Below are 25295 nucleotides of genomic sequence, written 5' to 3'. Positions count from 1 at the left end.
CACATTGCACTCTCTGGGCTGTGCAAAGTGCACCTGCCAGATACGCCCAGAGAAATGAGATACTCAGAGATATCTGCACTCCATGTTCACAGCAGTCAAAGAAAAATGACCCAAGAGGCCACCCACAAATGAAACAAACATGGTCTATCCAGGCAATGAAACATTACCCAGCCTTAAAACCCACACGCTACAACATGGAAGAAGCTTGCGGCTGTGCTCTATGACTTAAGCCAGTCACAAAAGGGCCAATGCTGCATGGTTCCACTTAGATGCAGTGTCCAGGGCAGTCAAACTCAGAGACAGAGGCAAAATACTGGGTGTGCCAGGGGCAGGGGAGAGGAATGGGGACTAAGTTTCAGTTCAGGAATGAGAAGTTCTGGGGATGGAAGGTGGCAATGGCTGAACAGCACAGTAAATATATATTTAGGGCCACAGCACTGTATACCTAAACAATAGGTAAGATGGTAAATTTCAAGTCATACTTTGTACATGGAGGAGGGGTACTGGGAATTGAACTCAGGGCTTTGCACAAGCCAGGCAAGTGCTCTACCATGGAGCCACAGTGCAGCCTGTCATGTGTGTTTACCACAGTAAAAAGCCAGAGCCCATAATGGTCTTTAGAGGAGATGGGTTTGTGAGGTCAGTGCCACTCCACCCTGGTGTGGACAGGAGGGCTATGCCACTGGCCCTCTCTCTGCTCGCAGGACCCTACAGCAGCTGCTCCTCGGCTTTCGACAGATGAGCTCCTGACTGTGGACAGAGAAGGACCCTGTCCAGCTAGATGAAAGAGACCTGACCAGCCTTTGTGCCACTGACCAGCTGCTTCCTGCAGCCATAGCAAAGCAGCCAGGCATCCCAAATCCACCAGAGCCCACCTGGGCCAAGGAGGCGGCACGGTACCCCACAGCCTGTGTAATGCTTCCTCACCTGTCCTGGGCAACTGAGGAGAAAGGCAAATCTGTGGCCTAGCAGGACTCCCCCACCAGGTCTTTTTCCTGGTGTGTGGCTCTCTGTCTGGCCAGAGTCCCCAGTATGGCCACATACCTGCACACAGGACTGATCTGTAACCTCTCCTATGTGGGACTCTCCCCATTCTGCCTTCAGGGATCAGCACCCATGTGTCCTGGAAGCCCTGCTGGCCAGGGTCCCTGAGGGACAGGGTGGAGCATTGAGAGGGCTCACTCTGGGCTCTCCCCACTCTACACCCCACCTTCTCTCTGAAGAACACACACATACTGTGGAGGCCTCCCAGATGTCTACCCAGTCTGGCTAAAGCACCCTGGCAACCCAGTAGCTCCAGGGCTGGCTAAAGCAGGCACCCTGCAAATCTCTCGCTCCTTTAAGGCCCTGAAGACAAGTGGCAAAACCAGCATGGATGCCCAGAACCTGGTGTCTCCCAGCATTCACAGGGATCTCATTTTCTTTCCCTTTCAGAACCAGCAGCCAAATGTGTTTTGCAGAGGCTGAGAGCACAGGGGACCGAGAAGCAGGAGTTTGAAAACCAGCCCCAAACTCCTTGCACTTTGTGGACACAAATTAGAGGGAGAGGGTGGGAGAGCCTGGAGGGATGTTTGCAAACACACACCTGTTGAGAGGTCAGCTCTGTTCCGTTTGCCTGGACGGGGGTCCATCCTCTGCCCACTGCCAGGGGCTGATGAGGCCTGGCTTGCATCAGGTGGGCAGAGGCCCTTTGCCAGTACCAACTCCAGGGAGACAGCCCACTGAAGGACCAGTGTGAATGTCTATCCCTCTCCCTCCCCCACCACCAGCTGCTCTGGCACACTGCAAGTCAAACCTGAGATTTTTGGCCACAGAGCCAGGCTTTGGAAATTAGGTGCAAATGAAAGAGGTCGTGTGCCAGGCCAGCCCCAGAAACCACAAATGTGTCCCAGGTCAACTGGTCACAGCATAGGGCCTGCCCATGAGAACTCTCTAGGGACCCCAACCAGGAAAGGGAAGCCTCCTAGGCTGACAAGCACAGGACAGGGTCCCTGGGCAGGTGACACCTCTCAGTGGGACAGGTGCTGGCCCAGCCCACAGTTTCCCCTGGATCCTGCACTTCACGGGGCTTGTATAACCCTCATGCCAACCCATTGAGGTGGTGCCTTTACCCACCATATGATGAGGAAACTGAGGCACAGAGCTCAAGACTGGCCTGCCACCCACAAGTCAGGATCTGGGCCAGCCCATGTTCTTTCCTCACTGCTCCATCCCAGTAGTAAAATGGGGCGGCACCACTTCATAAGGCCACAGTGGATACATGACAGGGAACAGCAAGTTACAGCCAATAGGCCAAATCCAGCCACCCCCCAGCCCAACCCCTCTGGCTATTTCTACAGAGCCTTGTAGCTAAAGGGTTTTACATTTTTAAAAGTTGAAAGAAATCAAAAAACTATTTTATGACCTTTGAAGATTTCAGGACATGCTGAAATCTTCAATCGGTGTTGACAGGCATGTCTTGTTCACAGTTAACTGGAGCTATGGGGCAGAGCTGAGCACCTGTGGCCCAGGCTTCCAGCCCTCCAAGCCCCGGTCTGGCCTTGCCAGGGAACATCTGTAGTCCTGGTTCAGGAGGAAGTACAGTGTCGACGTGGACAGGGCTGTACAGAGTGCCCTACCATTTCTCTTACGGAGTCCCACATTGACAAGTTACATAACATAGCTTTCCACTAGAGCAGCCTGAGAGCTTGCAGGCTCAGGGCACAAGATATGTTTTCGTGAGGCGGTGCCCCTCACCACAGCGCTGTCCATCTATCCCAATAGCTCAGTGACGTTCCATTTCCCAGCTCTGCCTGCCTCCTTCCCAAACTTCAGATCCCATGTTCATAAAACAACTTCGTGTGCAAGCCCAAAGGTCAGCTCACATCAGGTGTGGTAGCCCTCATCTGTAATCCCAGCTACTCAAGAGATGGAGATCGGGAGGTTGGGATTCGAGGCCAGCATGGCAAAAAGCCAGTGAGACCCCCATCTCAACCAATAAGCTGAATGTGATGGAGCATACTTGTGGTCTCAGCTACATGGAGGCTGAAGATAGGTGGATCAAGGGGAGAAATGCAAGATCCTATCTAAAAAATAACCTAAAATAGCTAGAGGCATGGCTCAGATGGCAGAGCGCTTGCCTAACAAGCATAAGGGCCTGAGTTCAAACCCCAGTACCACCAAAAACAAACAAACAAAAAAATCCAATCTCACATCACAGATGTGCAAAGCCACCAAGACAGCCACCAAGTAAGACAGCCACCCAGCCATGCTGTCTGAGCCCCTTTACCTTCTTGGAAGACAGCAGCAGAGTCTGGACTGGCTCGGAGTCCTGGAAAAGCTGGATCTCCTCAATAATGTGCATATCGCCCTCCAGGCTAATAGCTTTGTGCAGGGTACCTTGGTCTGCAAGGTCAAAGGCACAGGTCAGCACACCAAGGACATTCACCCTTCAGCACGCTCAAGTCATTCTCTTGAAGGGGAGGGAGGGGGAGAGAGAGAGAAGCCTTTGGCAAAATAAATGATTAGGAATTCAAGTTGCAGGTTATTACAATTTTCTTCTGAAGCATGAACCCCTGTCTCATGACTAATGTCAATGACCTTCATGGACAAACTGGACACTGTGACAATGGAAGGCAGATTCCATGTGAGGTGGCTGCTGTGCTCCCCTGCCTCTCTAGGGAACTCCTCCCATCAGGGGACTCCTCCTAACAGGAGTCCCAGGCTACTGACCGCAAGGCACACAAGTCAGCTGCTATAGCTGCAGGCCACGGTCCCCATTCTAGGAAACTTGTTCTAGAGTCCACAGATTAAGGGAGGTACGCCTTCCATAGGACAGGACACATCGCAGCCTGGCTCCTCAAAGGCAGCAGGTACAAGGTCTTCCATCAGCAATTAGGAAATGCCAGGCAGATGGCTCCTCCCAAGCCAGTGCTCACAACCTCTGCCAGTATGAGCATCACCTGGTTCTGTGACAACAGGGACTTCTTTGCAATAGCACAGCCCGAATGCTGGCCAGGACTTGCCTGTTTAACAATCACCCCAGGTGGCCTGATAGTCACAGAGATCTGGAAGCTCAGGTGTGGTAACTTCTCAGAAATCCTTCTGGGCTGTTACCTCAAGGGAGATGCCAGATCTACCTACATAAAGTTAAGTGGATCTCCCATTTTTCTTACCCAAAGACACAGACACCCTGTGACTGTCAAGCCCTCAGAACCCACCTGTACTGATAAACATGACATCATAGATGGTCCCGTCCAGAGCCTGGGTCCTGTCCACCACGATCTGCGTGTAGTTCACATCTTTTTTGATTAACCTGGGCCTGTTGTCTATTGGGGTTACTGAGTCATCCAGCAAAGGGTGGTCTTTGACAAACTGCAGCGTTTTGTCTGGTAAATTCAAAGAGCTGGTGTAGTTGGCTGCCCTCGCCTCGTCGTCGATGCACTGTGAGGGCGAAAGCACGCTTGGTTAACGTCCCCGCCCATCAGAGACCACGCAGAGCACGTGCAGCACTAGAGGACCACATACAGAACTTCTTCAAAAGAGGAACAGTGGGTAACCAAGGTGGCCTCTCCCAGAAATCAGAGGACAGAGTTTTAAAGCACATCCAGGAATTATCTACCAATAAAAAAACTACCAAGCTTTTGAAGTGAAAGTACTTATCACTTCATAGCTTTTCCATGATAAGCATGCTAAGCACTGCTGAAAACAGCCCAATTCTAAACAGCACAGGCCATTTGCCAAGGATGCACGAGGCCCTGAGTTCAACCCCGGCACCACGGAACAATAAAAAAATAGCATCAAAGGTAAAAGGTAAGAACAGTTGTTTTGGTACAAGCTTCCTAATGTGCATGAAACAAAACTCACAACCACAAGAGACCACATTTTATTAAACCCAGTATACACAGAAGGAACAAAGAGGGCGTCAGGGCCACTCACCCATAGAGAAAGCTGGTCCCGGGTGAGGCTGAGGACCAGGTTAGGGGCCACACAAGAGTCTAAGACACACACACACATACACACACACACTATGGGAAACAATGAGTGGGTAGTCAGCTCAGATTAGAACTTTTTTTTCCACCTATTACTCTTTTTAGGAGAAAACAATATGACTCCTATTGGCTAGTGCACAGGATAGCTTATGAGAGTGCAGAGGCGTTTGCAGAAAACTGAGAAGAAAACAATCCTAACTACTACACAATGTTAATTTCACAAAACAGCCCGTGCCAGTGGCACACCTCATTTGGGCAGCGCGAGGCAAGCTCTGTCACACAACAGGCAAAAGACAACAGAGAAGAGCCAACTTGCACTCCTTGGCCCCCCCAGTCCCAGAGGACATCTGGCCGGTGCAGACACAGCCTAACGTAGCTAGATGACCAACCCGCAGGGAAGCTCTGCGTCAAGTTTTATGCTCTGGATTTGGATCCTTGAACAGGAAGAACAGCCCACAACCCTCTCCTGAAGCCCCCTGCCCTACTTACCGCTCCAGGCCGGGGTGTGGGCACCAGGCCATTGTAGCGCACCCACTTGGTATGTGACTGCTCCACAGTGGCACTCTGCATGTACTTCCCGTGGGAAAAGACCGCCTCCACCGTGGACAGTGTGTAGGCACAGACTGCCGACAGCCCCACGTTGTTCCTGCAGGGGGGAGGCTACATGAGTGCCCAGAGGGCAGCGGGCCGGTGAGGAGGGTACATGCCCCACCTGCCAAGGGCACTTACAGCTGTGGGGTGAAGAGTGCGTAGAACACAGGCTCCTTGAGGCCTGGGGCCCGCAGCACGAAGACATCTTGCAGTATGTTGAAGATGAGGCCACTGTCTGGCCAGGCACAGATCAACCTGGCCTTCAGGAAGGAGGTCCACTTCTTCTGCAAGGTCCTCAGGCCACCCTGGTCCCCCTGAAACCCCAAAGACAGGACATGGTGGGAGAGCACAGATGGCCCCCACAAGCAGGCGGTCACGTACAGGATACAATGCCCGCCTGCCCTCACCAGTGCAGGGCATGGCCTAACACAGCTCTGCTGAGCAAAAGGAAGGAAGCTACTTCCATGTTGCCTCAGATTGCAGACTTTCTGGATCAAAACACAAAGCAAAACAGACCAAACCCTCTCACTGAAAACTCATTCAATGACAGCTGAAAACAGCCACGTCTACAGTCCCCTGTGTGCCACTGAGCTCAGGGCTCTGATCGGTGCTGGCTCTGGGCTCCTGTCAGTCTCCACCATGGGCCAGCAGGCGGCAGGCTGCCTCTGATCCCACAGCCTGTCTTGGGCAAACATGTGGATGGTTCCTCTTTGAAAGATTTGGTTTGATCCTCTACTTCTGTTCTACCTGCTGAATTTTAACTAAAGGGCTTCGGACGTACTAGGTTCTTCTTAGACAGTTTTCACTGAGCTCATGACTGAGAGACAACTGTGGAGCATATATGACTGTGATCTGGAGAGAAACACAGATGACCCCTCATCAGCAGTTTCAGTTACCAGTGGTCAGTCAAGAGTCTGAGACTATTATTTGTTTTGCCTCTCTTGAGACAAACAACATTCACATAACTTTCGTGCATACTGTTATCACTACTCTATTTCATCATGAGTTATTATTGCTAATCTCTTACTGTGCTTAATTTATACATTAAACATCATAGGTTCGTATGTATAGGGAAAATGCAGTATATATGGGGTCCAATACTCTCCGTGGCTTCAGGCCTTTACTGGGGTCTTGGGACATATATCCCATGGTTGGGGGACAACTGTATAGAAACCAGGAAATGTGAATGCAGAAGACTATGAGATGGAAGAATCCTTATTTATTTTGGACACAATGAAAACCTCCATTTTTATTGCTACTGTGTAATCGCAAGAGGACAAGACTTTTGATGTTTTAGCAGAGGAGATTTTCAGTGTCCATGGCCATTTGTCTCAGTGATTTTCAGGTCCTGGAAGCCCGTGGAAGGGCTGTGTGTGCAGGGTGGGCGAAAGAGGAGTGAGGGCCACACCCACACTGGCCTCAGTCCAGCACGGAAAACAACACTGGGAAAAGGAAAGAATTCCGATGAGAGGACAAAAGCTCACCTAAGACCTGCAGGGAAAGCAGGCCGCAGTATATACTGAGGGATCCTGTTCACAGATACTGTGCACTCCCCCTGGGGCCCGGTGTCGAGGTCAGGGTCAAAGCAGGTCTGACTCTGGCAGGCTATGGAGCTTCAGGAGGGGAGGTGAGGAAGAACACAAACTCCTCTGGCTAGTGCTGCTGCTAGAGCACCCTGCACACCTGCACACCTGCAGGGAGCCATGTCCCTGCAGTGCCCGCCCATCTCATCACACACCAGCCTGTTCTGGACACCGGAGCCCCTGCCAAGGTGGTATCCAGACCTGCAACACGAGAAGCAAGGCAGCCATGGGTACGGGACTGAGTGGGAGACTGAGGCAGTGAGCCCTGGCAACAGAATGTCTAGGTAGCAGATACTCAGGTATGTAGAGCTCCTGCTTCCTGCCTTATTGGGTGGCTGTTAAGGGAGGGGCATCCAAAGCACCATTCTGTGCACTGCAGGCATGAGATTCTTGCTTCTGTGACGAGTGTTCCCACAGTGATGACATCTGGAGGGTAAGGCAACTATACCTGCAGTGACTTCTATGGGGGATGAATGTCCAGCCACTGACCACAGCCGATCATGTTTTCCATGGGTGCAGATGGATGGTGTCCCTAAGACCTGTCACTCTGCCTCCCCCAAAATGCCAGCCAAACCACCCTGAGATCTCCTAACTTGACCCAAGGCAGGTCTCCTGTGCAAAGCACCTGCTTTTAAAAGCACACTTCAAGCTTTAAGTCTGACACATTTTAGCATTCTCACTTCTTAACCTTAAACCCTTGCTTCTCAGTTCACTCATCCAACTCCCATAGAATCTGGTGAGCGACTCAACAAATCCTGACTTCTTACAGTCTGGGGACGTCTAAGAACAGTGCTTGAGAACCACAAGCTGATTGACTGTGTGTGGAATGCCAACACCCACTGGCATCCAAAGACACCACCGGAGTTCCTGAGAACTAAAGCCTGGCACCTGCTGGGATCCTCAACATCTGTGGCAGGAAGGGATCTGGTAGCAGGGGAAGTGGCATTTCCACGGGGCAGGAACTATAGCGGTGGGCAGAGCAGCACTCACCTTGCACACCCTTGCGATGCGGGGAATCATTAATTTGAAAACGAACTCGTATTCCACAGACACCTCCGTAAAGAAGAAGTAGACCCTGTCATCCTCGCCCTTGGTGCTGTCTGGACTTTTTCGGATAACATCAGCAAAGACAAAGCTAGGCTCTGCAAAGAGAAGACACAGAATGGTCCCTGCACACAGAGCTATGTCCCAGCCTGCTCCCCATGGTGTCAGAAACTGGCCAGCACAGCCTCAGGGCCCGGGGGCTTCCCTGCAAAGATGTCTGGAGTGTGTGTGTGCCATGTCACACACACACACACACTCCAGGGTCAGGAATGATGATGATTCTGAGCCCAGAAGTACCTGTCCCACCCTCCTCAGCCTCAGAGAGGTAGGCCCCCGTGGTGGCCCTGCAGTGCAATGCCCTAGGCACCCCCAGAACAGATGGGGCATCCCAGCTGGTCATCAAAGCATCTGTTACTTTAAATAAAAGACTCAAATCAATTAACTCCAACCACCAGAAGCAGGTGCCCCAAGACTCTTGGTTATCCCGCTCCGAGAAGAAGCTGGCTGTCCTCACACCCCAGGCCATGGGAGCGGTCCCTAGACCAAGAGGCTTCAAATATGCCTAGGGTCCTCTGGCCAGTGCCCCAAGAAAAGCCGTACCAGCAGCTTCCCACCATTCACACCCCAACGTCAGACACAAAGCGGGCATGGTCTAGAGGCAACAGGGAGCCCAGATCCCATCTGGCCAGGCCCTGAAGGCCACCAGAAATGACGCAACATCCCAATATGACGAGTGGGAGGTCTCCATTTACAATCTCCTAAAACTGTTGTCAGGGCAGGGTGTAAAAACAGCCTGAAACAACGCTCTGGTAGCAGAAAGCAAACCAGACAAGACTCCGGTGTGGATCCTAAGCACATCCAGAGTTCCCTCTGCACAGAACTGATGCGCTCAGGACGTCAGGGCTTGGGGATAGCCAGGGGGACGTCAACCAGGGCACAGCCATGGCCACCAGGCGGCTGCTCGTCTTACTGTTCAGCCACGGGATCGCATACTCTGTCCTCAGAGATCTGTGGAAAGAGTTTCTGGAGATGATGGGCTCGCTTCCCAAAAAGTTATACGATGTTCCAGAGTAAAGCTCTCCGTCTGCAGCAGCCAGGGAGGAAAGAGGGGAAAGGGGAGTTAGACCAGCCCCCCCTTTGGCTGTGGTGAAGATGCTTTAACATGGTTTTTGTGACCCAGCGAAGCTCCTGTGTAGAAAGGGAAAGGACCATCTCCCAACTTGTGGGATGAAGCTTCTGCTTCTTACATCCACGTCTTTTCTCTAGATTATTGTAGGCACCACGTTCAGCTACATCTTGTAAGTAAAAGGGCAGTAAGTAGACACGAGCAAGAATTTCCCGCATCAAGTGAAATAATAATAAACATAGATGCGCCCACATTTAGTATGGGGTTACAGTGCAAAGCCATTCTAAGTTGGAAACACTGTAACTCAAAATATATTCAGTGCGCCTTCCCTCCCAGACGACACAGCTCAGCCTCTCCTGCCTTAACTTAGTACTCAGTACTCAGGACACTTGACATCAGCCTGCGCACAGGCAGGGGCATCTCACCCAAAGCCTGTTTTGTGGGAAGGAACTGAATTCCTCATGCATGTCACTGACCACAGTACTGAAGGTGAAAACTGAAAGGGTGTGTGAGTGCAATTCCACACCATCGTAAAGTGCAAACAACCTTCGTGCGCCACTGTAACAGGGCTGTCTACACAATGCTGGGTAACACTGGGTACCCATGAGGTTCCCAGCCCACTCGCCACTAACCTCCTTCCCAGTCAAGAATACCTGGATGGTGTGCACCAACAGCCTACATGGTGGTGGTGCCTGGCTATCCCTCTGAACAATGCATTCAAAACTCTAAGTAGGAGTCTGTGCCCAGGGACCTTCTGTAAGGTGGCTGATGTTACAACGAGGCCCTGGGAGGCAGGACTGAGGAAGGAAGGGGGGGTCAAGGGCCCCATGTGGGGACATGATCTTTGGGGGTGAAGAAGCCTGTGTGGTAACTCACCAACCATGATGGATGTGTAGCTGTGTGCAGGGTCAAAGGGGCACCTTCCTTTGCCATCTTCATTTTTCCCCAGAAACTTAAAAGATGTTAAGTTCTACAACAGAACAAAAAGAAAAGGCATCATAAGCTGTCTGGCTTTCCATGGTAACAACATGTCTTTGTGCCATTTAATTTTACAGATTCATTATTTTTGTGAGACCAAGCAAATGGATACTAGGCCACATGGGTCCTGCTGTTGGAGCCAGCCAAGCTGCATGTCACTCAGCTCAGGTCTCCACACCAGTGCCTCAGGCCCCAGCCAGGCTACGCAGGATCTCAGAGCTTCAGTCTACTCATCTATAAAACGGTGACAGTAACACTAGTGGCTCTAAGGGAGATGAGAGGCCAGGGAGAACCAAATACAGGATGTGCTCAGCAAGTGACCAGAAGCCCACGCGTAGAATTTTCCCATCAACACTGACAGGGAGAGCTATTATCAACAAAGCCAGAAAAGCAGAGTCCCTCCCTCCCTCCACTCACCAACGCCCATCCCAGGTGGATCCTTGACGTGAATAGACAACGCAATCCCTGCTACACGATGAGAAAGTACAGGCCTGGATTTCGATCCTGGATTATAATCTCTTCACCCCACACAGAAACCCAAACCTGTTAGATCCAACCTCACAAAGAACCAGAATCTCTCATACAGGGAAAAACAAGACAAAATTCAACGACAGGTGACGAATCAGGGGGAATGCCCACAAAATCACGGAGGAGGCATTTCCATCCCTGAACATTCAAGCAGCAGGTACAGACACATAAGGAAGAGCACCCAGGAGGAAAAACAGGCAGAACCAGTAAGTGACAGAAGAGCCACCCATGGGGCAAGCCTGCTGGGAGCGGGCCAGCCCTGCCTGAGGACACTGGCTAGAAACACTTGCCAGTGAGGCAGGAAGGTCTCAGCTGCAGCTGGTATTAGGCAGGTTAAAAGAGTATTCACAGGTTAGGAAACTTGAGTGGGGTGGCTATGTAAACCCCTTTGATAGAACCCACATATTACATCTGCAAAAGACACTTGGGGCTTCCGGGGTGACCTGGACAGGTCTGGAGGTTGCATGATATTGGGGAATTGCCAGACATTTTCTTAGCTATACTGATGATATCAGAGGAAAATATAGGCAGGAAAATGTCACTGCTTGCAAAGGCATTTGGGAATCATGGCAGTATTTCAGCAAGCACGCACACATGAATGTACACACAGACGCGAATATTCCCAGCTGCAAGCTAAGTGGTTAGTATAGACATTATAGGTTTGAGAAATCTTTTATTTCAAGTCTCAGGGAATGTTACAGATGTAGATTTAAAGTATTTATCGCGTTTATCAACAATAGGTATCTCCATGGAAATCAGCTTCCGTTAACTAGAGGTGAGCCAGATGTTTAGTGTGCGAAATGTTTCTAGTTCAATTGCTTTTTTGTTTGTTTGTTTTTTGCACTTTAGCAAGAAGCAGTGTCTATTAAGGACTGTCTTTACAGAAACACCTCTCCCATACCGTGTCACCTTCAGCTGCCAGCATCAGAGGTACCAAACTGGAACACCAGGTAGATAGATGCATGCTGTGTGTCATACCTGACATCTGTGAGCAAGCACCAGGTTCCGAAGTGAATTTCTTTTTTGTTTGCTTATTTATTTGAGACAGGGTCTCACTATATATAGCCCAGGCTGCCTCAGTCTCCTGAGTGCTGGGATTATGGCCACACACTAACCACACCCAGCCACCTGAGTGAATCCTAGAGTCCATACTTTGTCTTGTCATTTCTCTGACTCGAGGTTGGATGTTTTTTTTTTTTTTCTTTTTCTTGCAGTGTTAGGATCAAGCCCAGGGTCTTTTGCACGGTAGGTAAATGCTCTACTTCTGCGCTACAGCTGGGAATATCTTTTTTTAAATTCCAATTAAGGGTTCTGGCAAAAAAAGCTTTTCATTTCAGTAGTCTTCTTCCCTCCGTGGTTTCAGCCATTGCAGCAACTGTGGGTTCTGAGTAGCATGGGGACCTCCTGCCATCCTGCTCTGCCCTGCCCTGCCCAGGACCAAGACATGAGCCATCCCTGTGTTCTGCTGTACGCACGACTTACCTGTTAGTCACAGAGTAGCCGTCTTGGTTGTCAGATGTAGGGTTTGGTACTACTTAAGTAGTACCAGGCATCTGCTGAGGGTCTTGGGAAGCAGCCCCAGCAGGTAAGGGGGACCACCACAAAGAATGTTCTGCATTTGTTAAGAACTCATTTACATCCAGGGAGTGTCACCAGAAAATGTGCTCATTTCTGTCCTCCCATCTAGATATTTAAAACACTCCTCCTCCTCCTGTTTGTGACTATTGTCAAATTGCTCCTCTGATTATCCGAATAAACAGAGTTCCTCCTCAAAGAATCAGATGAACAGTCGTAAGCCTCCCCCTCTATCTGGTTGTCAGGATGAGGAAGCCCCTCCCCACCTCACTCACAGGGGTCGGGGCAGGATGCCAGTAGGACCAGTCAGGGATGAGACTGGGGAGGGGCAGAGGTGGCCCCACTTGTCAGACCACTCAAGAGTGGGTGATCCAGGAGGATGGCTCAGTGGGCAGGGTCACACCAGCCCCTGACACCGAATGGTGACATCCAAAGACCTATGAAGGCATCAACCAAGCACACACTCCACCCAGGAGCAGGACCTTTGTCCACATGACCTGGAGCCTACTGCAGCAAGGTCACTGAGATCCAAAGGCACATCTGCCAGCACCACACTTTCTAAAATGTCCATCCACCAACCAGTGCCAAGGCTCAGAGTAGCCGTGTGGGCTGAACTGAGAAGATCCTGGTGCTCTGGGGGTGGAGACCACTTTATTCCCAGGACCTCACTCTGCTTTAAGCACTGACGAAGCTGCTACGACCATTGCTGACTCAAGGGATGAGTCTGTGGTCTTACCAGGTGGTCACAGGTGGGCTGGAACGCGTTGGTCCCACACACATAAAGGGAGCTGGCACTGAGTGGCTGCAGCACCCGGATGTAGTTGAGGCATTCTGTCTGCAGGAAGAAGAACACACCAACAAATCAACAGCTGGCCACTGAAGTGCCCTCAATATCCACATGTCAAGTGCACTCACAGGCTGCCCTGCCTTTCCTCATGCCCCTCTCGGGGCTCTTCCTTACCCCACCCACCCGGGGCACACCTACTCCAAAAGCTGGGCTATGCATACTTATCTCTGTGGTATCCACAGACTTTTCAGATGTCAGACACAATTTCAGTTCAGTCACTAATTGACACTCAGAAAAAGATCTGGTGACCAGACAAAGCAATTCAAGTTGACCTCAAATTGCACTGGGGACATTCACTCTAGAAAGAAATGTATTTTACTCTCTCTAAGCACTTATTTTGTTGCCAAAATTACTGAAAACATATTCTGGTACAAAAGCCCCTCTGCCTTCCAGGGAACCCCATCCTCCACTCCTGCGTACACAGAACTGAAACAGCACTTCTCAGAGTCCCAGCCCCATCCAAGGGGACAGGCTGGACCAAAAAAGGGTTATAGTCATCTGTACATTATAAAGGCCTCAGCAGCAAAACAAAAGGTGCCATTTACAAACCCTTGTGCTATTTCAGGGTGAACAGTCCTTGGATTATACATGCTACAGTCTGAAATTATCTCAAATCAGGAAACTTTTTTTTGCCATGACTGTTTTCAAACTGGTGGGCTGCAATTCACAATCATCCCTCCACGGAGCTGGGAGGAGGGACGCAGGCCACTGTCTGGCCTGGCACAGGGCGGGCAGTGGGAGTGGCTACTTCACTTAGCTGTGCCAAGCCTGCCATCGCAGTGCCTGCTGCCCTCTCATCTCCTCAGATAACACTGGGTTTAGAGACAGATGCCTTAGTGGAAGCACCTTTTTTTTTTTAAGAAAAATTCTTGAATTATAAAGAAATTTTGTTTTGAGATTAGCCAACCACTCCTGAAATCTGCCTAATTCAGCTGTGGTGACCCATGATCAGGGACAACTGGGCTCTGATAATCTGAGAACCTGGATATCTGCCCATTAGCCCAGCCCCAGGCGGGGATGCAGTGGCACTGTGGGTGGCAAGGGTAACCCAGAGCTCCCAAGGGACTGACTCGGCTCAGTGCTCCCTAAATGGGCACTGTGCCCAAATCCTCACAGTCCTCCAGGCCTAAGGCTGGATGTATCCTAAATTTTACACCCTGCGCCAGTCGTCTGGACATGGAAGTTGTCTTCTATAGTCAACATCTCAGGCCATTTGAGTAAGTTCAATTTGTATGTCTGGCACCTGCTGTGAGAGTGGCTATCCCAGGAACAGGAACAGAAGGGAGGAGCCTCCCTGTTGTGTCACGATGACCCAACCGGAGACCACAGAACTACACAACCCACACACAATGCCCAGCCTACAAGTAGCAGCATGTATGAGGTTAAAGCAACTAAGAAATACATGGTGTTTTGTTTTGTTTTTAACTTGCAAAAGAAATTACCTGCTTCGACTTCCCCTTCTCTGCACACTTCGCTTTTTTATCTTCAGAGACCTTCCAGTATACCTGTTAGGGAGGAACAAATCAAGAGTCCACTTCACTACCCTTTTTCATGTTAGGTATTTTCGAGATAGAGTCTCATGGAACTAATTGCCTGGGGCTGGCTTCGAACTGAGATCCTCCTGGTCTCTGCTCCTGAGTAGCTAGGATTACAGGCGTGAGCCACCAGTGCCCAGCTCTTCCTTTTCTTTAAAAAAAAAAAAAAGTGCTGGGACCAGCCGTGTTGGCTCATACCTATAGTCCCAGCTATTCAGGAAGCAAAGATCAAAAGGACAGAGGCTCGACATCAACCCTGGGCAAAAAGTGTGTGAGACCCTATCTTGAACAATTTAAAAAAAAAAATAGCTGGGCCTGGTGGTATGCCCTGACATTAAATAAGGAAGCATTAAATAAGAGAACAGAGGCTCAGACTGGCCCAGGCCTATTTAAAAAAATAACTAAAAGCACAAAAAAACAAAGCCTGGTTCAAGTGGTAGAGCATCTGCCTAGCAGGCACGAGGCCTGAGTTCAAACCCCAGTATTGATGAAAAAGGAAGTGCTGGGATAAAAAAAAAATGTACTGTTTAAAAAGCACACCATAGAGTTCAGAGCCCAGGGGTTTCTAAACTGGAGATAAAATCTCAGATTGGGAAGGAGACTTGGGGAGCTGTCTCAGGCCTTACTGAATGTTCTATGACCCTCACCCTAAAACCAGCAGGGCCTGGAAGGCTGGTTCCCACAGTACTTTTGTTCACTGCAAAAGAATAGCAGACACAACTATTGGAAGTAGGGAAAAATTACTTTTGCCAAAAAGCTACACCCTAAAGTGGGTTTTGTCATCCTTGCAAAAGTGATTTTAGGCAGCACTACTCACAATAGCTAAGACATGGAATGAGTCCAGGTGCCCATCGACAGAACGGATAAAGAAAGGGTGGCATATTTACACAGTGAGTATCACTCAGTAGTAAAGAGGAATGAAACCCTGTCATTGGCAGCAAAATGGATGGAACTGGAGGACGTCGTGTGGAGTGAAATAAGTTAAGACACAGAAAAACAAGCACTGCACCTTTTCTCAGATGTAGACGACAGAACGTCAACCTGGGGAAGTGTGTGGGGCTGGGGAAGGTCAGATTCCATCAGCATTCAGTGTATACGTGTATGGAAACATTAATGTGTGCAATTAATCCCTGTTAGTAAAGCTTTAAAAAGTGACTTGCAAGTCCAGTTTGAAGAAGAAAAGAGCCCTGTGGCCGACTCTCGCAGGGGAGAGCAGAATTACAATTCCTCACACTTGTGGTGGTGGTAAGCACTATTGGCTTAACTCCGTCCATAGGCAGATCCATGTTACTACCACCTTGCCTAAAATGAGGGTGATGTGGGGGTGGAGCCACCCTCCAAACCCCCCCACACAGGGTAGGAAACAGCACAAGACAGAAGGAGGAACTGAGGCCCCCAGTGTCCCATCACCCCCCACCAGCCCCGCAGGAGGCCCCAAAACTAATGCGGAAATAATAAGAGGGCATCTCTCCCCACCTCGAGACTCACACAGGTGTCAGGCAGCACACACAACTTCCTGGGGAGGGGAGCCCAGGAGAGGGGTCCATCTGAACAAGCGCAGTGCGTTCCCACCAGGTGCCCATGCAGCAGACAAACCACACAGGGTGATTTTTCACAGCAATGGACATCACAATCGGGACTCGAGGTCTGAGCAAGGTCCCACCTGAACTGGCAATTTCTATCAGACGTTAAAAGGAGGATCAGATGTGGCTTATCATCTGCCTGCATGAACCCCTAAGGACAGGGGGACAGGCCCTGGATCGTGTCCCCAGGGCTTTTCCCTGAGAAATGCCTGGAGTCACAGCCCTGGCCCAAGTGACCAAGAGGGAGGGAGTGACTAGAACCACGAAGGAGGAGGAGCTGAGAAGGAGCTGAGCCCATAGCACCTTGTGCTCTGTGACTCTTAGGATGAACACTTTATTTTCAAAGGGTAATGCTAAAAAGCTCACTGGTGTGACAAATACAAATGAAGAATCTGGTAGACCCTGGTGACAAAGACGTAACAGAGAAGTAAGAGACCTGGACATGAAATGTGCACATGAGCCTCGAACAGCCTGGCAACCTGAGACTGCTGGACCTTAGAAGCCAGCCCGAGAGGCTGCCACTGGCCTGGAATGGGGCACTCAGAGCATCAAATGAGGACTAGGGAAGCAGCTGGATGGGAGGTGCTTTCCCAGCACGCATGAGGCCCTGGGTTCTATCCCCAGCATCACAAAAGTAAAAATAAAAAAAGGACTGAACTCAATGAGCATAAGCATATCAAATGTGTCCAAAATCCACCATAACACCTGTCCTGACTTTCCCAAAGGCACTGGACTCCAGGACCCAAACAGCTGGGGAAGGGCACTTTCCCTTTAGAGGTGACTTCTGGCTGACAGACGGAAAGGAGAGGCAGAAGTGAGATACAGCTTCCCGGCTCACAAGCCTCTGAGTTCAGGGGATGGACCCTGCCTGCAGGGGGACCACCTGCCTCTCTCCACCCTGCTCAGGGCAAGCCCTGGAGCTGACCAGCAGAGGATATGAGGAGACAGGGGCCCATGTTAGACACTTTAAGGATGCAAGGAGCCACGTCAAGGCCGAGACACAACACAAGTTGTGCAGAGTGGCTTTCTCAGGAAGGAAACTGAGGCTGGTGCTGGAGATGAAATGGACAGAACGGCAGGCTGCAGTGATGGTGCCGAGCTGATTTCCACTGCATCCAAAGTAACTCTTTGAACAAATAAAAATATTCATGAGCAAATTGGTGAACTTTGAACACTGACTAAGTATTTAATGACATGAATTTTGGATGCTTTTTTGGGATATTTGGACAAAAAGGAATCCTTTCCTTTATGAACTGCACAGATGAAGGCGGGGCCAGGATTTGCCTCAATACCACCAGAGGCAGGGACTATGCCAGGCAGGAATGAGAGCCTGGCCTGTTTATGGGCATGGTGGAGATTGTCCCGTGGTAAAAAGTTCAAAAGGAGAAGATGAACAGGGAGCACTCCCTGGGTGTGCTGCCAGCAGACACCCCAAGGTGGGGCTGCATGGAAGGCAGCAGGGTCCAGGGGCCCAGGACCTACCTCGTGCTGCTTCTCGGAGATGTTGAGAGCATTCAATGCGAAGATGGCTTCCCGGGCACCCACGTACAGGGTGTCCTTGTCCTCACTCAGCAGCAAGGCCGAGTAGTTGAAGATGCCCGACTCATTAAACTGCACCAGACCTACCTCTGTGGGAGGCAAGGGGCATCGTCAGAGGCAGGGAAGGGAGGACAGAGGTGAGGGATCCTTTTTAAGCCTCGACCAGTCCTGAGAGTACCACTCAGTTACAGCGAGCCCACCTGGGTGGAAACCTGTGCAGCCACGGATGCATGCTCACTGCAGCAGAGGAACGATATGGATACTTCAGGGCAGACCTACCACGCAGTCATCAAGTGCATACGAGGGACCAGATCACGGCCCGGTCCCTGGAGCTGATGCGTGACCAAAGCTGCGCACCTGACTGCTCTTCCAAGCTCCCTACTCAGTAGCCTCCCAGGGGACCACAGGACAGATGCCTCCACCTGCCCGTCTACCTCGTGTCTATGTGTCTTGAATCATCCATGGATCAAGTCTGGAAAGTATGTAATGATTCAGGATCTCAAATCCTAAGGGCTGGGATTACTGGCATGGGACACCGTGGCCCTCTAAGTGCTGTTTATTTTTAAGAAGCTGTTTCTTCTTTCCAGCTGTCCTGGCATCGATATGAGTGCTTTGAACTTGGCTTTCCACATCAAGTATCCATTCATTAACCATCAAGTATCCAAAGACTGAAGAGTCGGGAGTTCAGGAAGACTTTGCAGCTTCTTATGGCACTTTCCTTCCTCTCCCTGTGCCTTTGCACATACCATTATCTCTCTCTGTTCCAGTATCACTTACAGCCTGTGTCACGCTCATGTCAGAAGTTCAACCCCAATGCTCTGAAGCTGTGAGTCACTTTAACAGAGCTGATGTCTGTTGTCGCTCAATTGCTTGATCTATAATTAGTGCTTATTATATAGTTTAATGAGTGTAATAGCATTGGACTGAAATCCCCCAGCACCAATCACGGTGCCCAGCACACAGTAGGTGTAAAACAAAACAGGAAGAGCCAGGAAGGCTTGCAAAAGCAAGATGCACCAAGACTCAGGTCCCGGCTCTGTCACGAGGGCCTGGAATGTTGCCCGAGAGAGTTTGGGTCCTGCCTGGAAGCAGCATCCAATGCTTACACTCTGGCTTCCCTAGCCGGGAAATAACCACAGCTGAAACTAGTGTACAGCACATGTGCATCAGTGCAGGAAGCTTGGCGCCTGCTGGCCTGGTCTCCTCCAGGTTCTCCCCAAGTGCACGGGCAGCCTCAGCTGTCATCAGTCACAAGGAAGCAAACTTCCCTTCAGGGATCCCCAATTCAAACAGCACGTTGCAGGACCGGCAAGAGGGCTGAGCAAGCCAGGGAAGGCTTCCGGTTAGCAAGCATCCCTCTGAACAGCCACACAGGCCTCTGGCTCACACAAAGCCAGTGCCGGGTATCCAGCAGTCCATCCCAGCATCCAAGCACATCCCATCCTGTCCTGTCCCCTCCCTCCATCCTCAGCACCTGCACAGCCCTGGGTCTCACCTCTGTGCTCCCAGGTAATCCGGGGTATGGGTGCAAATGCCACTGCTGTCCCAAACGCCAACACCAGGGCCAGGAGCAGCCCCCCGACAGAGCCACACATCCTCATTGGGGAGGCGGGGGGGGGGGCAATTGCTTTGGGTCTTCAGCAGCACAGGCTCATGGGCAGTAGGAGACCGAGGAGTCACATCAGCGGGACGCTGCTCAAAGCTGGGGCACTGGCAGCACAGCCTGGAGCCAGTGAGTGGCAGGGTCCCCCAGAAGCTACATCTTCCTGCTGGCTGGATGCCACTCTCACTGCCTGGGCATCAAATACTGGAAAAAAAAAAAAGGGAAAAGAAAGGTCATACGTTGGGATGTGAGGCCACACGCCACTCCTGCTACCTCCCATGCAGACAAAGGACTCAGTGCCTCTCCTCTGCCCCAGCCCAACCCTGCATTGTGGGGCAGATTCATTGAGGGGCCTGACGCAGACTGTGGAGACGCCCAGCACACAGCTGCTGCACGGCTGGTAACCAGATGCACAGAGCCTGGGTGGGTCCCTCAGAGACTTGCCTTCCCAATTCCTCTAGTGCTGACGGAAGGAAATGTCCAGAGAGACCAGAGGGCCACAGAGCTGCAGTGCACACGTGCATGCATACAGGTGCACGTGCCTACACAAACGTGTACTCGTGCCACACATACACACACATTCACGCATGCGCATGAGGCCAAGGCTAGGGACTCACAATGACACAGCCCTGGACACCCAGCACCAAGGGGCAACCTCAGCCCTGAAACCAGGCACGGCAGGAGGCCAAAGACTGAAGCAGAAGGAGGAAGGGACAGCTGTGTCCCTGGGCAGTCGGAGGCCCCTGTGCTGGGCGAGCTCACAAATGTGTCCACTCGGTAGGCCCCGTTCCACCACAGTGAGGGAATGAGGCACTGAGACACAGTCCACATAACTCTCTTAAATCCATGCTGCTCCCTCTCACCATAGGGCTGGTGACCAGGACAGTGATGCCACTCTCAGGCCACCCAGTGGGGCACTCAGTGCAACAGGGTCTCAGTCTGCACGCAAGGCACTGGCACCTACAGGTGTCAGGGAAGGAGCCGTGGGCTGCAAGAGGCTTTCCACATCATCGCCGCGTGGGCTCAAAGGGACATTTGTGAAACAAGGCCCTCATGTAGCTGTTTCCCTCCATTTAAAACCCAGCTGTGAGGGAGGAGCAGAGGGACACATGGGCCACATCAGCCTGAGCCCGAGGATGGTCAGCCCCAATGGAGGGTACCACCTTGCAAGCTTTCCAACTCTACTGCAATTAATAATAGTGTCAGAAAATGCTCCTTAAGCCCGCTGGCATACAAGACCCAGTAACCGGAACCCAACGGGTCCTCTGCCCCAAACCAGAGTCATCAGTGTCCACACAGCATCACTAGTTAGGAACGAGAAGACCAGTTTGCACATTGCAAGCACAGAATGAAGGGGCCAGATCTGCAACTCCACACGGCTAGCCAGGGTCTCAGACATAGGAAGGGCTCTGGGGGAACCCCAAGCCAGCTGCAGCCTGGGTTGCTCATGACAATACGCTGAGCTATCCTCACCCAAGAAAGGCGCCTCCAGGGGCCATCTCACCCCTCGAGTCCCAACCCACAGTGAATCCCACAAGTGCACTGCCCTACTTGGAACATGCCTCGGATATACCACCACCCCAACCTAAGTCAACAGCCTCTTATCCTAGCCTCCCCAGCAGCCTTTTACCCCCCCACCCCGCCCTACTCTTGTCTTCTCTGATGGTGACCACTGGCTTCCTGTCCCTTTACTCTCTCTACAGAACTACCTTAGGTTGGCAGTGTGCCCAGCTCACCACATTTCCAAGCTTCCCTATCTCTGGTCAGAGAACTATAAGAGGAAGTTATTAGATAGGAACTCCACAAAAGCTCTTGAAAAGAGGCTGACTCAGTTAGCAATTGCATTTCTGCCCTCAGTTCTTCCTCCCGTGGTGCTGCCTAGAGCTCAAATTTTGATGGCTGGAGCTCTGGCAACCACCTTTTGAACAGGAAAATCAGGATCATACTCTATGAGCTACCAAGTGGAATCCCACAGGAGCTGGGACCTTGACAATATGGTGGAGGCTTTGCACCTGCTTTCTACTTTCAACTGGCCATCCCAGACTTATTCATAAATGGTTAATCTCTTTAAATGACTTGTTTTCAGATTTATGTTACCGACTGATTCAATTCCAAACTGATACAAACTCCCCATAATCCAATCGCCACACAGCAGCAGTGGCCAGAGAAGTTGTCACTGTAAACCAGATTGTGTCAGTTCTCACATGACATATTTTTCCACCACTCAGACATAAACCTGCTTTCAATGAGGGCCACAGGATGTGGACAGCCTAGCTATGCCTCTTGTAGGGTCCGTTCCTCTTCCCACTCCCTCTACCAGAATATGGCGAGACAGGCCTTGTACCAGCCACCCTCTGTCGGTCTCCAGCACTAAGAATGTTCCCAATGTACCTATCCCCAAGTCTCCCACATGGACCCATGCCCCACGTCATCCACAGGTCTGGAGACTGCCCATTACCAAGTGTGGCTCCTAGAACGTCTCCACCTGGAGCTCCGAACAGGCAGCAGTCATCACCTAAGCCCCCAACGAAGAGAACTCACTGGCTTACACGCTCAGAGGGCCTCCACTCCACACTTGGTTATAGTTCCTTGAAAGAACAGAGTCACTCTCCTCTGTGAGACAAAAGTGGCCACACCCAGCCTGCATGCAGTTACACAAGTATGTCTCACAGACAGCGGTATCAGATCATCAGGACATGTAATTAACAAGCATTTAATCACGACAGTGTCCACTCTCTGACAAATACAATGGGTGAGTCTGAACTCGCCGGCCGCACCCCACAGAAGCTGTGCAGGGAGCTGGTGAGCCGGCTGCAGAGACACCCCGTGAATGGCCCCGGTGGTTTGGGTATCCCACGTTCCTGGCATGTGACTCCAGACACAGGGAAAGGGCAGTGGTGGTGATGCTGGCAGGCCGCAGAGTCCCTGAAGGCTCTGCACCTACTGCCCTTCACTCACCTTCTGGAATGGTGGTCCCCTGGCTATGTAGGAGTTCGGCCTTTGGCAGGGTCCATGTGACAGGAGTCACCCCACCCACGAGAGCTGGAAGTGGCCCTTTCAGAGCAGAGGGTGATACTCAGCTGAGAGGGTCACAGATGACGTGCAGGCCAGAGGAGGAGGAAGCCAACAGCTTAACATCTTTGGAAAGTTCTGGTGCACATATGACCAGGACACTGTGGCCCGGCCAGAGTGCCCTCACCCCAACATCCTGACCTGGGCACCTGATGCATCAGTGAGGACACGACAGGCACAGACCCTTTGGTGGCTTGTGTACCCTATCCAGACAAAGGGTCAGGCACATCAAGAGATGCTCCAAGCTGTGACAAAACAAGGGAAGTCACCACAAGAGGCCAAGGCACATGGAGGGGACGCCTCTCTGAAGACTGACGTGAGCCTGAGAGACAGGACGGTAAATGGCACGGGAAGCCAGCTGTGGCGGTGGCAAGGGCCTGGACGTGGACAATCCAACTGTGCTACAGCAGAGGAAGGAATGTTATTTAGCACTAAGGAGAAATGCACCAGCCACATCACAGCTGTGAGGAACCTCGAGGTCAGGGTGAGCAATTCCTGCTCCAGCTTGGCATGCTCTGGCAAAGGCAGAACTGGAGCTAGGCAGGGTGGCAGGGATGCAGACGGCTGTCAGGGCAGGGAAATCTGCTCAGGACACCGTGTTGGTGGACCCAGGTCCTTATTCATATGCCCAAGCCCATGGGGCATCCAGCACAGGAGTGACTCCCATGGGAGACCATGGCCTTCAGGTTTTGAGGACCAGTTCGTGTGGGTTCATCAACTGGGACAAAGGAGCTGCTGAATGCAGGAGGCTGTACGTGAGGGGCAGGGGACCTGTAAGGCCTATTGTACCTGGGACCCTACAACAGATCTACAAGTCTATTAAAAAACAACAGTGCTCGGGGTGTAGCTCAGTGGTAGAGCTCTGGGTTCCATCCCTACCACTGCCAAACCAAACACCAATAAACAGCCCGAGGAGGACTCCTGGGTCACATAGGGGTACAGGTGAGGGCCTCAGGGCCTGGACACCTGACCGAGTACCCACGCCACAGGCGATCCCCGGCCACGGAGCAGATGTGAGCCCCACTAGGCATCGTTCTTTTCAGGTCCAGTTCCTGTTCAGGGCCTTGAGAACAGTCCATGCTCCAGGGTCCCATGGAACACACTGCCACCAAGAGTTGGAGGAGACTGGAGGATTTTTTTTCCTATGAACTAGCACCCAGGACACAGAGATGTATCTTAAATCTCCTCAAATTCAGAGCAAAGGCACTCTAAAGGACATAAACTGTAAGGCTGAAAACAGATGCCCAAAAAAAAAAAAAAAAAAAAAACCCTAGGTGCAGGGTAACCAGTGGTGTGCTGGCAGGCTCTAACAGCCGGCTCTTGGGGTGGGGGTGGGGATCTGTTCTACAAAGCACTGACTGGTGTCAGCTCCCCACAGGTGTCGGGGCGGGTGAACCCCACACTCCAGTGCCCAGCACTCCCACCACACAGACCCAGTGGACAAGTCACAAAAAAAAAAACCCCAAAATATGCATAATAGCGGAATGCAAAAAACAATGATGCAATTACTATTTTGCATAATTATTAGAAAGTAATGGGTTTTGAATATTTCACCTCGATTTTTAAATTAACTTATTTAATTTTATCCTGCACAATCTGATTTTCAGTAAGGGTTATGCTTGCCAGCTACTCTCACACATGTAACACAGTTGCTAACTGACTTTTCAGACTAAATAGAGCTGAAACCAGAGCCTGGGAGGGGAGAAGTCACAAAGAAACAGAACTGAAAGCTTAGAAAAAAAGTTTGATGAAAGAAATAAAATATCCAATTGATTGAAAACCCAGTGGTAAAACAGGTTTCCTAAAATTGAATGATGTGTCAGGCTTTTTCCCCCTTTTTTTGGTGGTACCGGAGTTTGAACTCAGGGCCTCATGCTTATTAGGCAGGAGCTCTACCACTTGAGCCACACCCCCAATCCTTTTTGCTTTAGTTATTTTTCAAGTAGACTCTCACACTTTTGCCTGGGGCTGGCCTTAGACCCTAGTCCTCCTATCTCACTCAGTCTCCCACATAGCTGGGATTATAAGCTTATGCCACTGTGCTTAGCTATGACAGAAATATTATATTTTAAAAGCGAGAAAAGGGCTGGGACATGGCTAAGTGTTAGAGGATTTGCCTAGCAAGCACAAGGCCCTGAGTTTAAACCCCAGTACCACTGAGAGAGAGAGAGAGAGAGAGAGAGAGAGAGAGAGAGAGAGAGAGAGAGAGAGAGAGTCAGAAGACAAGAAAACTAGAGGGTCAATTCTGGAGTCCTATGTTAAACTAGCAGACGCTCTAAAAAAGAGTTGGGAAAAAAAGGAATTTGAAGAGAAAGAATAAAAAGAGGACATGAGTTTCAGAATGAAAGGATGCAGCAAGCAGCACAGTGAATGAGAGAAGCCCACACATTCAGACACAATGATCATTATCTAAGTGAAGGTCTTGAAAGCTTCCAGAAAGAAAACAGGTAACAGAAATCTCCTCAGCCTTGTCTAGGCGCCTGATCTCATCTGATCTTGGAAGCTAACCAGGGTCAAGCCTGGTTAGTACTTGAACCGGAAATCTCTTCAACCCTGCTGAAAGCCAGGAGGCAGCGATGCCTCTAAATCCAAGGGAAGATGACCTCTCACCCAGAATTCATCACACCCCAAGTTTTCAAAATTCTTACCTCCCTCCCATCCTTTCTCAGAAAGCTACTGATATGCCCCAGTAGGACAAGGGAGCTGCATCCCAGGTTTCCT

The 25295-nt window shown here is 50.8% G+C and overlaps 1 protein-coding gene across 9 annotated transcripts in view; it reads right to left on the bottom strand.

Annotated features, from left to right (window-relative positions):
* Sema4d (semaphorin 4D) overlaps nucleotides 1-25295 on the bottom strand; it is a 111905-nt gene that overhangs the window by 19008 nt on the left and 67602 nt on the right. For all 9 annotated transcript variants that reach the window (XR_012440513.1, XM_074052378.1, XM_074052381.1 and 6 more), the window contains exons 2-12: nucleotides 19395-19706; nucleotides 17843-17988; nucleotides 14685-14747; nucleotides 13132-13230; nucleotides 10191-10284; nucleotides 9159-9272; nucleotides 8135-8286; nucleotides 5700-5875; nucleotides 5460-5616; nucleotides 4200-4422; nucleotides 3269-3384 (exon numbers count right to left, since the gene is read on the bottom strand). Coding sequence is in view for 8 of the 9 variants with exons in the window: in XM_074052378.1 (XP_073908479.1) it covers nucleotides 3269-3384; nucleotides 4200-4422; nucleotides 5460-5616; nucleotides 5700-5875; nucleotides 8135-8286; nucleotides 9159-9272; nucleotides 10191-10284; nucleotides 13132-13230; nucleotides 14685-14747; nucleotides 17843-17988; nucleotides 19395-19500 (1446 nt within the window). In the remaining variant the exon portion in view is untranslated. The remainder of the gene's footprint in view (nucleotides 1-3268; nucleotides 3385-4199; nucleotides 4423-5459; nucleotides 5617-5699; nucleotides 5876-8134; nucleotides 8287-9158; nucleotides 9273-10190; nucleotides 10285-13131; nucleotides 13231-14684; nucleotides 14748-17842; nucleotides 17989-19394; nucleotides 19707-25295) is intronic.

The sequence above is a fragment of the Castor canadensis genome, chromosome 13, assembly GCF_047511655.1.
Source record: "Castor canadensis chromosome 13, mCasCan1.hap1v2, whole genome shotgun sequence".
Classification (NCBI taxonomy): domain Eukaryota; kingdom Metazoa; phylum Chordata; class Mammalia; order Rodentia; family Castoridae; genus Castor; species Castor canadensis.
Note: the sequence above shows the minus strand (reverse complement) of the source record. Positions and strands in the feature narration are given on the sequence as shown.